The 15,446-nt window shown below is 38.0% G+C and overlaps 2 protein-coding genes across 3 annotated transcripts in view; one reads left to right on the forward strand and one right to left on the reverse strand.

The window, feature by feature from the left end:
* LOC130077302 (SLAM family member 5-like) overlaps positions 1 to 15,446 on the reverse strand; it is a 217,424-nt gene that overhangs the window by 83,964 nt on the left and 118,014 nt on the right. The gene's annotated exons all lie outside the window — the stretch shown is intronic.
* The window catches only part of LOC130077299 (gastrula zinc finger protein XlCGF7.1-like), a 162,236-nt gene continuing 149,678 nt past the window's right edge, over positions 2,889 to 15,446 (forward strand). Inside the window, exons 1-3 of one of the 2 annotated variants that reach the window (XM_056242498.1) lie at positions 2,889 to 3,026; positions 5,271 to 5,447; positions 10,427 to 11,354. In XM_056242498.1, the coding sequence (XP_056098473.1) occupies positions 5,366 to 5,447; positions 10,427 to 11,322 (978 nt within the window). In that variant the 5' untranslated portion in view covers positions 2,889 to 3,026; positions 5,271 to 5,365 and the 3' untranslated portion in view covers positions 11,323 to 11,354. Of the gene's footprint in view, positions 3,027 to 5,115; positions 5,131 to 5,238; positions 5,448 to 10,426; positions 11,355 to 15,446 lie in introns of those variants that run through there. The other variant, XM_056242496.1, reaches the window with a different exon arrangement.

Raw genomic sequence — 15,446 nt, forward strand, 5'->3', positions numbered from 1 at the left:
TCTGTGACTAATCCTTGTTGACCTGAAAGAGGGCGTTGAGAGAACAGGCTCTCTGGAGTGGAAAACATCAGAAGAGTTCAGGTCTGGAGAAGACCCTCACCATGTGTGGACTATATATCTGATCTAACTGAGTAGTTAAGGATCCATGGGTCAAACTCTACGTGACTTACCTGATTTGATTTACAGAATTGTATGCCTTTTATGTGTAGTTCTCTAATGACTAAGATGGACCTTATCTGTATTTCTTCCTGAGGAGGGAATGTGTTATCAGTATGTTTTGGGTAGTTGTCCTGATGATAGTGAGCTCAGGCCCTCTCCAACCTTGAGGAAACTGTGATTCGCTAGTGCTTTGTGTGTGTTGGATGTTCTGTGCAGGTGCTGTATAGCAGTTATGGAACACTCTTGTATGCAACAACCGACCCATAGACGCCTTTCCACGACCTCCGAGGTCACCACAGGACTAAGGCCCCATCCACACTACTGTGTTTTAGTTTAGAAACGGATAATTAAAACGAATACGATCTCCGTCCACACCAGCGTTTTAGCTGCGTATTAGAATTGATCTCCGTCCACATTAAAACGACTGAAAACGCGGATCACGTGACCATTCACCAACACTGGGCATGCGCGTGCCGGTGTAAACACAACTTCATTGATAAAATTATCCCACCATGCTCTGGGTTAACCCCAAACCGACGCTCCATGTACGGTCAACGACACCGCTGCACACGGGAATTGTCATAGATCGCTCGAATAATAGCTTGACTCCGGCGCATGTAGGCAGTTATAGCGTTGTAAAATGCAGAATTTACTTGTACAACAGCTGCTAGCAAAGATATACGCCATGACTGATGACACCCAATCATAGAGCCGAGCGTGAGCCTCTACTACGTCATCGTTTCTAAAGTCCTCCGTTTTGACCCGTCTACACTAAAACGCCCTCCGGAGATTCAAAACGAAAAACGGATCGGCAGCGTTTCTAAACTTCTCCATTTTGGGTCTCCGTTTTTGCCGTTTTAGTGTGGACGGGAGGTGCAAACGTAGCAAAAGGCCGTTTTTAAACGAAAACGCAGTAGTGTGGACGGGGCCTAAATCAAGGAATTGGACAGAAATTATCTTGACTAATGGCGATATACCCTCATATCTATTCATATGTGTAGATTTGTTCATGTTCTCTTAGCCAATCAGAAGTAGCAATGATGTAATGCATGCCCTTGGAAATGGTATAGTAATTGATGTGAGATTTTGTGTAAGGTAGAGTCTGCCCTGCGACCTCCTTGTGAGACTTTGACTCTTGCTCTACTGATGAAACTGCAAACTATTCTTCAGTACATTTTTCTCTATTTGATTGAACCTCATGACTCCTTGTTTTCTTTCATCATATCTGGTTCTGGGTCCTTAACTGTTACGCCCTAACAACAGTTTGCAAATGAATTAAGTGTCATTTGCATATATTGTTGAGCTAATTATTCATCATATTCATTGTAATACAAACGGTGTCTCCCGTCCATCAGCTGATCTGATATTCCCAACTGTAATGAAGATGAACATAACTTTTATTAAGCACAGGAAAATCCCGACTTTAAACAAATAATTATTCAAATGTTTCGAACATTTGCGTTGTAAGAATGTATAGACTTCAGATATAAAAACAATGACTCGTTAGGTAGTTTTCTCATAGCAATCAGGCGATTTCCTATTAATTCAATAGAATTTTTTTATGGAGCCCTATACTTTACAAAAATTTAAAAAAAAATACAGATTTTTTGCATGCGCACAAGAAACTTTTTTCTTACTCACGATAAACCATTGCGTTTGCACAATGTTTTTTTCATGTGTCCATGTGATCATGCGGGGAAAAAAAAGGTAAACTTCCCATGATGTAAACCATGTAAACCAAAGTCAGACAATATATAGATTTTGGTAACACTTTAGTTTAGAGTCCAATTCTCAATATTAACTAGTTGTTTATACCTTGGTTATTATAAACGTATTTCCAGCCACCCTCCAAATTGTGAGACATGTACCCCAAACCACAACCTTATCCTATTTCACCAGGAAAAAAGTATAGAGTCCACAGGTAACAATGGTACAGAAATAACCTAAAATCTGTACATTTAATCACATGGGAAAGGTACAGATGTTGAACAAACACTATTCTCCCATTCCATGTGAGGTCAGCTCCATCGATTACAACTTTTAAGTCTTATTTAAAAACGTATTTATTTTCTTTAGCTTTTGAATAAAGTATGTCTGTTTTGTTGTATGACTTTTATGTTATTATTCTGTAAAGCACTTCGGGGCAACGTCTGTTGTTTAAAAAATGTGCTATATAAATAAAGTTGCTTGCTTGCTATTCATTACATACAGTTTTAAAAAAAACAAAAAACAGAACAGAAGGGGATTTTCCACCACTAGAAAAAAGCTGGAAAGGTTTGTAACATGAGACTGGTAACTTTCAAATGTGGTCAAGCAGAAACAGTAGAACATAAAATGTGATGCATGTGATGGGAGATTTTGTCTAACTCAAGCTTTAAAGTGGAAATGAAGCGGTCAGTCAAGTTGACATTATTTAGTAAACTGATTTCCACTTTAAGATCTATAATCAATAATTTGTAACTCCCTGTTAGGAAATGGCCCAAATAATTTTCCCATTAAATATTGAATTGCTTAAAAGAAACCAGATCAATAGAATTTTAGGGTTAGTGACGGCCAGGCCAGGTACATCTCCCCTGTAAGTTGTTTCCCAGCTTTCCAACAATGCGCTCCACACTCCAATCCATTAGGTGGCAGGAATGCACCATTTAAGTTGGTGTGCCAACCACCATAAAAAACAACAAGAAGAAGAAAAGAAGTAGTCGAAGACTAGGACGAAGCAAGACGTCATCGTTGAATTAGCGGTGCTTTGTAGGCTTTAGTTGCTTTATGTTGTTATAATTCAAAAATATAGTCCAAAAGTTACTGACAAATACTTCATATTGAGCCTGTGAGTAGCCACGCGGGACCCTTTAAATATATCATCAAAGGTAACGTTAAACGTGAATGTATATAAATGTGAAGTAAGTTTGATAAAGGAAATATTGAAATATAGCCTAGCTCTGTCGTGCTCTTCATTTTTAAGGTAACGTATGACCTTTTCTGCACAACGATCTAGTTCTTTTATTGCTATGAATGTAAATTACTTATTTGAAACTCGAACTATAGATTCAATATTGACATATATTATGCTGCTGCACGTAAGTTCAGGGCCGGATTAACCATTAGGCCCACGACATCTAAGCGGCCCTGGGCCCCAGGGGCGGAGTGGCAATCGGGAGAGTCGGGAGTTTCCCCGGTGGGCCGGTAGTGTTTCGAAGCCGCGAGGGCCGGTCTGATAAAATGTATTCATTGCAAGTTCGCCATGCGCACTTGTGGCCCAAGCGAGGGGAAGGAAAAAAATATTTTAGATAACGGAGTGATTTAAAGAAAAGTGTGCACTTTGCTAAAGCGATCAGCATGGTTATCTGGTGTTTTCTCCTAAATAAAAGCTCAAGGGTTTATTTCTTGCAAGTGAAGAAATTAGGACAAAAGTATTTTAATTTTCCTGTATTATAGTGTAATGTAGACTAAAATATACTTTTGAAATATTCATTTATAGTACATTTATAGGCCATATGGATTTTACGTCATAGGAATAATTATATAAATCATTATTACATTATTATAATAATTGTTTGGCATCCTAAAACACCATTGATAATGTAATGTAGACTGAGACTCTCATAACTAAAAAGATGTTTGAGCCCTCTTTATTGTCCTGGTACAAATCAATGCTTTTTCTTTGTTCAACGAGCAGTTCATGGGTTGAAGCTCTTAATTTTGATCTCTCAAAGAGCACCAGATTGATGCATTTAACCTTAAAATGTACAAAATTTTCTTGCGGGGGAGCATGCCCCCGAACCCCCCTAAAGGCACAGAGGTCCACCCAACAAAGTTTGACAAATTCCTATGGGAAAGAACGACCATTTATGAACTTTACTCCAGCATAGTACAGCAAAGTTCCTTTAAGTCAGTAAAACTGTTAATGCCATATTAAAATGTCCTTGGACAAAATATACATTTGGCCTAAGGGGGGGCCTACAAGACATTGTGCCCAGGGCCCTCTGAACTCTTAATCCGGCCCTGCGTAAGTTATACTTATAACTGTAACTATAGCGGTTAATTTCTCTAACCGAGAGGGAATGGAAAAAACTCTTAAGATTAATGTCATTTGTATTTGTTTTGGATGCATTATTTATGTTTTATTGTGAGTATTATTGATAAATTTACTATTAGATTGTGTCAACTCAAAAGACAGAGGCAATCTACCATCACCACTTTTGATATATACTAGATGATACACATCTCTTAAGGGCATTTTTTTTTTTGTTATAGTCTGTGGCTGATTCCTCATTTTCACATAAAAACAGCTAACAAAAGCATTGGTAAGTTGAAATCAATTGGACTGTTATTTGTTGTTTGTGTTGGAGAATTCTACTGTCCTATACATGTATCTCAAGAATAAAAATATGTCTGTTAGAGAATGGGAGGTGACATGAGAAAAAGCCAGGTGGTGGAAAAACACCTAGAATCCTTGTATATGCCTGTGTATAGAAAAAACATGTGTGGACATGTATGTAATCAATATTGGTCCAAAGGTCATGTGAAGACATAGCTGGAAAAGTACCTAGAAGTACATGTATGTAATCATTTTTTTAAACACATGTGTGTTAAAGGTTGGCCACAGTTAAAAAATAAATCAGCAGTATGAAAACATAATTGTGGCGAAATAGTGGGGAGGAGCAAAGAGGAAAAGATAACAGAATGAGCACTAATTTGACACCAGGAGATACGAAAAATGTATAAGACCTGAGTACTGACCATTGTAAGATTCAGATGCCTGGCTACCATCTCACTTTGTTGAATTGCTCAATAAAGTTGATTCTTCTGAGACCTGAAACCTTGACTCTGCAATATTTCCTGAGATCTATATTTGATATTGAGAACAAGACTAAAGGACTCAGAATTTGCCACGACATTTGCAAATCTGGTCATTTATTTCTAACTTTATTTTTTTAATTCTAACTTTATATTTGGATCCTTTTAATTGTGGTGTATATTATATAATATATATATTTATAAAAACAATTCAGTGACTTGACATTTTGATAGATGGGACAGTCAACCATACACATAAATGCTTAAGATATGTAAATTAAGGAAAATATCAATTCAATCATTTATTTTTGCAGATCTGCTTCTGTCACACATCAATTCATCTTCAGTGAAGCTTCTCTGACAGGACATTACCAATAAATGCTGGAATATTTTCATCAGCCTAAGAGTGATGAAGACAGAGTTGAACAGTGAGAACATGAATGATCCAGAATCCTGTAGAATAAAACATGAAGATACTGAAGAACAAAGAGGTTGGTGTTTATTCTTGATTCTTCATTAATGATGCTGAAGGTCATTAAGGTTATAAAACTTCATCAGTTCATCAGTGGTAATGGTGAATGCATATTTTGGTTGTTGTTAGAAAAGTCATAAGAGCTGTGAAATAACATAGTTAATGTAGCAAGTTGTATATGGGACACGTTCCATGATCTGGATACAAAATGGAGCCTGAAACTAAATTTTCTTTTTTCTTTTGGACTATTTGACTATTTTTGTTTTCAACAATTAGTCAAGTTACCTTTCAAGTCACCTTTATTTCTATAGCACCTTATACAATAAAATGTTGTAATACTTGTAGTATTTTTTTTTCCATACTTGTAATAACGGCTGATTTTCAGCATGCCCAAGAGCTTTTATCATTGGGGAATATAAAGAGCATGATGAATCGACACATTTCATGAAAATTGACTAATTTACGTGATCGATTACGTCAACGCGTCATTCCAGCCCTAATTTTTTCATTACTAGGGGTGTAAATATTAATCGATTCGTATCGATCCATCGATTACACAGCCGGCGATTTGATGCGTCCGCAAGAGTATCGATTAATGTGTTTATTTTGCCGCCTGTCTATTTTCAGCATCAGCTCCGAAACATATGCGTACAACCTATTCCTAAGCTGCGGGTGGCGCTGACCTCATTATTTTCTTCTACTTCACACCGCTTCACACGCGTTACTTACGTTTCACAGTCTATCTAGTTCAAATTCACACACATTGTTGAGTCTGACTTTCAAGAGCGATGGAACCGTCAGAGCGAGCTGGCAATGATAGTGAAATGTTACACACTCCAGTCGGCGTCAAGTCATGGGTGTGGAAGAATTTTGTCTTCAGGAAAACAGATGGAGTTACTATAGTGTAACATACACATTATGTGAATAGAATACTGTGGCGAGCAGGACGCGGCCGACGTGAGAGAACGGCGCGAGGCCGGTGGTGTGAGTGTTTAGCCTAGTTCACACTACATGATTTTAAAACGTCGGGCTGAACTGTGCGGTTCACACTACATGACTTGCTCTCTGTGAAGTCAGGAGTGTTCAAGTTGTTGAGCTGTTTGCACCACACGACACAACGTGATTGATCCGCAACAGGAGATAACGCAGTACACGAGTTGACAACAACTGTGGGTGCTTCTCAATATCCCTCCTCGTCTCCTCGATCCTCCGTCCTCCATCCTATGACCCGGAAACCGATCGAGCTCAGCCATCTTGAAGGACATCTCAATTCTCTAATTGCACCGCGAGGAGGCGAGGATCGAGGAGTGAGGAGGCTTCCAGAGGAGCTATGAGCGAGGATGCACAGTTGTATGCTTTGCGGAAGTGTTTTATCGACTAAACGTGACGCAGGTATAAATTCTCCTCCCCCTTCACGTTGGTCACGACTCACAATCATTTTAATTTATACTTTACCATTGCAGTTTAAATAAACCACACATCTCACATATTTCAACAGGGTATCTTGCTTTATTATTATTTATTACTAATTTCTTAAATAACCAAACTTCAACAACATAAGGGCAGATCCTTTGAGCGCTGCTGATGACGCAGTGAAGTGACGCTCGAGTGATCAAGTATTCCAAAGTATAAAAAAAACTTTCATTTGATTCCTCTGTCCTCATTTTCTTTCCTTGCAGCCTTCCCTCGCATCCTGCAGGGGGTGGAGCTGAGACGCGAGGAAAGGAAGCGAGGAAAGGAAACGAGGATGCACAAATAAGAATTGAGAAGCACCCTCTGTCACCCTACGCTTCTATCTTGTCTATAAACCACGTTTTGTCATGAAAAATCATGTGATAAAACGAACCGGAAATGACGCAGAACAGCACGCACGCCAATACCCAGCAAAGAAGGAACGCAAGCCTTGTTCTGATTGGCTGTAGCTCAAAACATCACGTGAGCTTGAGTCGTGCGACAGCTCTGGATATCTAGCATGCTAGATATTTTTCTGGGCTCGGCGACGCGTCTGCGAGGCGTCTGGGAGCGTCTTTGATGCGTTGTTGGCTCTTTCATACTAAAAGATTGGTGAGGGTTCATCGCCCGCTAATCCCCCGCGATTTGCACGCGATAACACCCTGACCTGTCAGCGAGCTCAACGATCTGCAAATCGGGCTTAAAATCATGTAGTGTGAACTAGGCTTTAATGAACGTCACCTGTGAGACGCACCGGTCTCGCATCTCTCACGGAGGAGCGGCAGTATAAAAAGATGCTGTCCTGCTTGCCTCAAATGCTGTTTCTGTATTCTCAATAAAAGGCTAATTTTATTTTATTTATTTGAAATTTAATATATCATGTAAAAATATCTAGTATTGAATCGTATCGAATCGTATCGAAATTCTGAAGTATCGAAAATAATCGAATCGTTGGCTTAAGAAATCGGTATCGTATCGAATCGTCATCAAGGCTCCGATTTACACCCCTATTACTCTGCTGATTTGTTGTTAATGGTGGCATCCTGCCAGTCGGTTTATTATGAAAAAATAAAATAAAATGAAAGATTTGTGCTTTCAGCAATTTGCAATAAAAGAGACTGATAAAGATTAGTACATGCATGAATCATTGAGTCAATAGTGGACTTGCAATGTCTACATTCAACAAAATATGCTTGTTTTTAAGCAATCAAACAAACTTGTTTTTGTGAAATATTATAACTAGTGTACTTGCAGTGTCCTAGATTGGCCTACAGTTGCTCTAACACTTTCAAAGCATAAATATTGCTGCAAGCAGTGATGACGAACCAAAGCCCAGCCGCCGCCACCCAAAGCTCTCTTTTTTTTTTAAGTATCGGTCAAAGCTTAAGGTAACCTGTGCACGGCGGGCAATGTGCATTTAAAGCGGGCACATTTAAAAGAATCCTTTGAGTTTGACATCCTTTGAATATTTGCAGCTCAATTTTGTAATTCCATAAGTATTCATCTTAAAGCTGCAGTAGGGAGTTTTGGAAAAACGTTGACTTAGCCTGAAAATTTGAACAAGCACAACTTACAGGTCCCACCCCCTTGCTCTCTGCTGCGCTACAGCCCTCCCTCCACAGCTCGTCCTCCACAGCGGAGCCTGCCGTGAACGCGCAGGCTAGTAAGCAGGGCCACCGATGACGGCAGATAAACAGTTACGGCACATTCACTATAGGGACGAAACACCAGCAATATGCTTTACATTGACTAAGGCCTGCCCATACTTTGACTACAAACTTGGTCCTCAAATCATTACGTATTTTGCAATACATGTAATGCAACTTTATAACGTTGCACCCTTTCTATAAGTTATAAATAGCTAGTAAGATAATATAACGGTAACTAACGTAACAGTATGCAAGTAATTATTCTAGCGATATGTAGGCCTAATGCTAGATAAGGTTTGCTAGTACATTTGTAACGGGGTTCAGTTGTTATGGGAAGGAGGCGGGAACCGGCGAACGTTTTTGTCCGTTTTATTTTTGTCCATCAAAAGTGTGCTTTCACTTTAATTAAGCATGAGCAGAGCAGCAAAAACAGATTTGACGCCGAAACCCCCGCTTCACCGACGCTCACGCGCTCCTCCTGCTCCCGGTGTGAATGCACTCATTGATTAACATGCATGCCGAAAAAAATACACGCCGCTCACGCATGCGGTGTGAAACGGCCGTTAGATACACTCCATCGTGTACACATAAATCTCTGACCCATCGGCCATCGTCTTCTTCCTCGTCTAATTTCTGTCGCTCTGCATACGTCATCTGGTATAATTGAAACGATTGGCTATGAGCTACGTACAGGCGCATTTGATAGACTTTCTTAGCACCCAATAAACAGCTCTGGGCATTCGTAAACCATGCCTCAAATACGAGAAAATGAACATGTGGTTCCCAGCGTTAGCCAGGCTAACCTACAGCAGCTTTAAGTTTAAAATGTATATATATTTTATCAACCTTATTGTTAAGCTAATTATATAAAACTATGTTGCCAGTGTGCACTACAAATAAACTGGTTCTTGCCTGTATTTTGTCATTCAAAATCAGTCAATGTATTCAGAAGTTATAACACACTTCCAGTTTTCCCTTTTTCGCCATAAGTTCATTGCCTCGCCACGGCCAAACCCTTTGAGAGATCAAAAATCCCCTCACAATTCAGCATTTTCAAAGTCTTTGCTTCATGCACACCGAGTTTGGTGGTGATCGGATAAATCCCTTAGGAGTATATCAAATTCCAGAACAACCCATAATAGCCAACTTCTTTTTGGGCTGGCGTATGACTTAGAGCAGTGGTTCCCAAACCTGTCCTGGGTACTTTTATTTTATTTATTTGAAATTTAATAGATATCATGTAAAAATATCTAGTATTGAATCGTATCGAATTGTATCGCGGGAAATTCTGAAGTATCGAAAATAATCGAATCGTTGGCTTAAGAAATCGGCAAAAACCTGTCCTGGCGACCCACCAACACTGCACGTTTTCGTTGTCTCCCTAATCAAACACACCTGATTCAACTCATCAGCTCATGAGCTGATGAGTTGAATCAGGTGTGTTTGATTAGGGAGACAAAGAAAACGTGCAGTGTTGGTGGGTCGCCAGGACAGGTTTGGGAACCACTGACTTAGAGCACGAAAGTTGTTCGGTCCGATGAGGTCTATAACTGTATGTAGTTTGGTTACTGTAAGTGAAAATGGATGCATTACAGAGACCCTAAAATACAACCATATAAAACTGTCAGCTGCAGAGCTCCCCACGATCCCTGTGACCCTAAATAGGACAAGCATTTTGGAAACTGGATGGATTTAAAGAAAAATGCTTAAATAATGGAATTTTTTTTTGGTAAATCTCTAAGATAAATGCATCAAGATAATTGTTGTATAACAGTTCTCTTCATTCTACTATTACGTCAGGGTTCACTTTTATATCATTTCCTTTCACATTTCTCATGTTGATTTAAAAAAAAAAAAAGATTTACTGAAAATTAAACCTTTCTTACTTTAATTTTAGACCTGATGGAAGACAATGCGGAGAGTGAAGAACTTAGTGAAGCAGAGGAGAAACATCATCTCAAAACTGGAGAAAAATCTTCGAGTTGCCCACAGGGTGAAAGTAATTTTTTATTGAAAAGAAGAGCCAAAAAAACGTTAACCTGCCCTCAGTGTGGAATGAGTTTCCCATACAAACAAAGTCTTACGCTTCACATGAAAATCCACACTGGAGAGAAGCCGCACACATGTGATCAGTGTGGGAAGAGTTTCACAACGAAAGCAGGCCTTAAAGAACACATGAAAATCCACACCGGAGAGAAGCCGTACTCATGTGATCAGTGTGGGAAGAGTTTCAGAAAGGCAGACTCTTTTAAATTACATTTGCGTTATCATTCTGGAAAAAGACCGTTTATTTGTGATCAGTGTGGTAAACATTTTTTTAGGGGAGATGCCCTGAAGAACCACATGAAAGTTCACACAAAGGAGAAGCTTCATGTGTGTTCTTTGTGTGGAAAGAGTTTTAGTGAGCTGGCTGCTTTAAAAATACATCAGAAAAGACACAGTGGTGTGAAGAATTATATGTGCTTTGATTGTGGGAACACCTTTTTTGATGATGCTCAACTAAAAAGGCACCAGAGGATCCACACTGGAGAAAAACCTTACAAGTGTTCACACTGCGACAAGAGATTCCGTCAGTCAGAACACCTGAAAACACACGAGAGGGTCCACACTGGAGAGAAGCCTTTCACATGTGATCAGTGTGGGAAGAGTTTTGCACGAAAAGGACACATTAAGGGTCACATGAAAATCCACACCAGAAAGAAGCCGTATCACTGCCCTCCGTGTGGGAAAAGTTTTGCTTCTTCGTCTTCTCTACGCAATCATACAAAAAACAAATGTCTAAAATCACAGTAAGCAGTTCATCTTCAAAACCCTCACCAAATGTGACACAATGCATCAAACAATTTATTGTATAAATCTGCCAACGGAGAGTGGCAGATGGCATAATTGCAGTGCATGTTTAGAATAAACAAATTTATTTTCTGTTGGTGTGGACACTAGTTATCATTAAAGTCATTGTTCTTAGTGTGAACGGGTCTTTATTTTTGTTTGATATGTTTTGTAGAAAATTGTTTTTGATCGGGAAGAATATTTGGCATTTTTTATTTTTTAGCTGTTGGCGTGCATTGATGATGCCACCACTAGCACCCTCAATATTTGGCTTTTGATTGGGTTTTATTGGAGAAAAAGCCATTAGGCAGATGGATACTATTTGGGCTGTTGTTTAAAAAAAGTTTTTTTTTTTTTTTTTTTTTTTTTTGTTTTTTTTTTTTTTTTTTGAATGTGTATTTTAAAGCATCACAGAAAAAGAATGTGTATCAATCCTCGTTGTTTGAGTTTAACCAATCAGGGCCGAGTGAGGGAGACTGTTCAATCAGTTTGCAGTCCTGTGCTGGTGAGACGTGATGACTCATCATGAGTGACGGGTTTTGTGCAGTGGTATGAGATTTTCACTGATAATTGCCTTTGAAAATTTAATGATATTTAGAAGAGCACTTGCATAGGGGAAATGTTGATTTAGCTACTGTAGAAAATGATTTTTGTCTGATCACAACTTTTATTTGGGGTTGGTTGGGGGAATATAATCACCGGAGTGCAGTGCAATACTGGAGTTTCACTGGTTTATCGCCCTTTTTGCTAGCGGGGGCATACAAAATTGATGTTTTTTGCGCTTAAATGTCTATTTTTATAATTAGGTATATTTTTCTGTATAAAATTGACAAAGGAATATTTTAACTATAAAGTCCTGGTGGTGTTATACCCTCTGTCTGGTTAAACCTTTTTAAGGACAACTTTGGGTTTGTTACAATACCATGTTTGGGCATTGCTAGAATTATCTGTACTGTTATACTGTTAGAACCTGTAGAAATAACGTCAACAAATTATTCATCTGATTAGGCTGAGTACGCCTAACGGTGTTTCTGTCTCCTAAGTTTGAGGCTGAATCCTCAAACACATTTTATACCGCATTTGGAATTGTGGAGAACATGTCTTCAGTAACCTCTCTGTTAACTGATTTGACTCCTGGTCTTCATTAAAGGATTAGTTCACCTCAAAATGAAAATTTCCTGATAATTTACTCACCCCAATGCCATCTAAGATGGTCATGTCTTTCTTTCTTCAGTGGAAAAGAAATTAATTTTTTTGAGGAAAACATTTCAGGATTTTTCTCCACACAATGGACTTCAACGGTAACCAAATTATTGAAGTCCAAATCAATGCAAAGGAATTTGAAGAGCTTCAAAGGGCTCTGCTAGATCCCAGCTGAGGAATACGGTCTTATCTAGCGAAATGATCGGTCATTTTCTTAAAAAATAAATAAATAAAATTATATACTTTTTAAACACAATTGTTCATCTTGTGCTGGTCTGCGACGCGCCAGGCATTACGTAATCACGTTGGAAAGGTCACGCTGGATGTAGACTGAAGTACCGCCCCATTGTTTACAAGTGTGGAGAAGGATCGTTCAAATTTTATTGTATGTTGAATGACATATTTATGTCTTTGTGTCAGTTTATTGTTTAAAATGGTCCTTTCGTGTGCGTATCCTGGATGTTTAAAACAATGGGGTGGTACTTCCGCCTACATCCAGTGTGACCTTTCCAACGTGATTACGTAATGCCAGCACAAGACAAACAATTGTGGTTAAAAAGTTTATAATGTATTTATAAAGAAAATGACAGATCGTTTCGCTAGATAAGACCGCATTCCTCAGCTGGGATCGTGCAGAGCCATTTGAAGCTCTTCAAAGCCCTTTGAAACTGCATTGATTTGGACTTCAACAATTTGGTTACTGTTGAAGTCCATTGTGTGGAGAAAAATCCTGAAATGTAAAAAAAAAAAAAAAAAAATCTTTTCCACTGAAGAAAGAAAGACATGAACATCTTGGATGGCATTGGGGTGAGTACATTTTCAGGAAATTTTAATTTTGAGGTGAACTAATCCTTTAACCCTTTGATGCGCAAGCTATGGATACCCCTTCTAATGCGCAACATGGGTCTAAAAAGACCCGTATTCATTTCCTATGTTATTTCAGTCATGGCTGAATGTTTCTTTGCTGAATCTTTAAAATATATGTATTTTATCATTTGTTATTCCAGGTATTGATTAAATATCTTGTTTTTGATTTCCACAAATCATTATGTTTATGTTTTCTTTCTTACTTTATAAACAAACACAGTTTTTGTATTTCTACATCAATTTTACATACACAGGTCTAAAATGACCCGTATTCATTTCCTATGTTATTTCAGTCATGGCTGAGTGTTTTCTTTGCTGAATCTTTAAAATATATGCATTTTATCATTTGTTATTCCAGATATTCATTAAATATCTTTGTTTTTGATTTCCACAAATCATTATGTTTATGTTTTCTTTCTTACTTTATAAACAAACACAGTTTTTGTATTTCTACATCAATTTTACATACACGGGTCTAAAATGACCCGTATTCATTTCCTATGTTATTTCAGTCATGGCTGAGTGTTTTCTTTGCTGAATCTTTAAAATATATGTATTTTATCATTTGTTATTCCAGGTATTCATTAAATATCTTTGTTTTTGATTTCCACAAATCATTATGTTTATGTTTTCTTTCTTACTTTATAAACAAACACAGTTTTTGTATTTCTACATCAATTTTACATACACGGGTCTAAAATGACTGTATTCATTTCCTATGTTATTTCAGGTGGCTTTGACAGTTACAGATTTTAAAATCAAAAGGCGGGGAAAAAAGGACCCTAAACTCTTAACACATCGAACCATTTCAGCATAATGGCTTATTCAAGACTATACGGTTCTTAGTAAGGGGTTAGAACTAGTAGAACTTTTAGGCCTATTACATGTAAATAAGCTTTAAAGGGGCATTTGGCAATTTCAACTTAATGAAACCGTTTAGAAATCATTTGGATGGTTTAATAATTGTTCTGGTGAAAATGGTGACTTTCCCTGCTCCCCCCAACGTTCCTATGCGGAAAACCAACCTTGCAACATGGGGACTAACATCCCAGTAAGTTGGAAACAGGAAGTCTTGTGAGAAGCGAGAACGAGCGAGAAACACAAAATGCTTAATGGCAATTCGACATAAACACACACGCCGCCCTCAATGTGTATGATGTATTACCCACCTCGGTATAGCTCCACACGATAAAGTTGGCCGGCTCCGATAATAACAAATGCACATGAGCAGCGGTAGAAAGGGGGAGGAGGGGCCGCAAGTGAGTTTTTTTACAACATTGTTGTGAAATATACGTCCCACAGCTGTAGGGGGAGCTCGTTGAGAAAACATGCGACAACAAAAGTGAAAATCAGCGAAGAAATAGCTAGAGTTGCTGAGTTCCCCTTTAAAAACCCATCTTTTTTTAGTGTAGCTAACATTAGCTAGCTAGAATAGAATATGTCGACAGCTAGCTAGCTAATAGTATTGGATATGTTTCTCTTTCTCACAAGTAATTTCTCACTAGGATTTCATGGTCAAGTAACCATAGCCTAATATTCAAATATTATGTCCAGTTATCTTTTACAAAATATCAAATATTTTCTGTGGTTAAAATAAAATAAGACTTGCATCAAAAATACAAAAGCAGCAGTGTTGAGTTGTGAAATGTGTGGCAGGTGAATAGTATTATGTAATAATACCATAGTAATAGTATTTATGCAGTAAATATGTTCCTACTTGCAAATATGTGCAAATATCAAAGGTTTCTATATGGGTCATTTTTGACCCATGTATGTAAAATGTATAGAAATACAAAAACTCTGTTTGTATATAAAGTAAGAAAGAAAACATAAATATCAATATTTAATGAATATCTGGAATAACAAATGATAATGCATATATTTTAAAGATTCAGCAAAGAAAACACTCAGCCATGACTGAAATAACATAGGAAATGAATACGGGTCATTTTAGACCCATGTATGTAAAATTGATGTAGAAATACAAAAACTGTGTTTGTTTATAAAGTAAGAAAGGA

The sequence above is a fragment of the Rhinichthys klamathensis genome, unplaced genomic scaffold (genome assembly GCF_029890125.1).
Source record: "Rhinichthys klamathensis goyatoka isolate OS25496 unplaced genomic scaffold, OSU_Roscu_1.1 h1tg000727l_1, whole genome shotgun sequence".
NCBI lineage: Eukaryota > Metazoa > Chordata > Actinopteri > Cypriniformes > Leuciscidae > Rhinichthys > Rhinichthys klamathensis.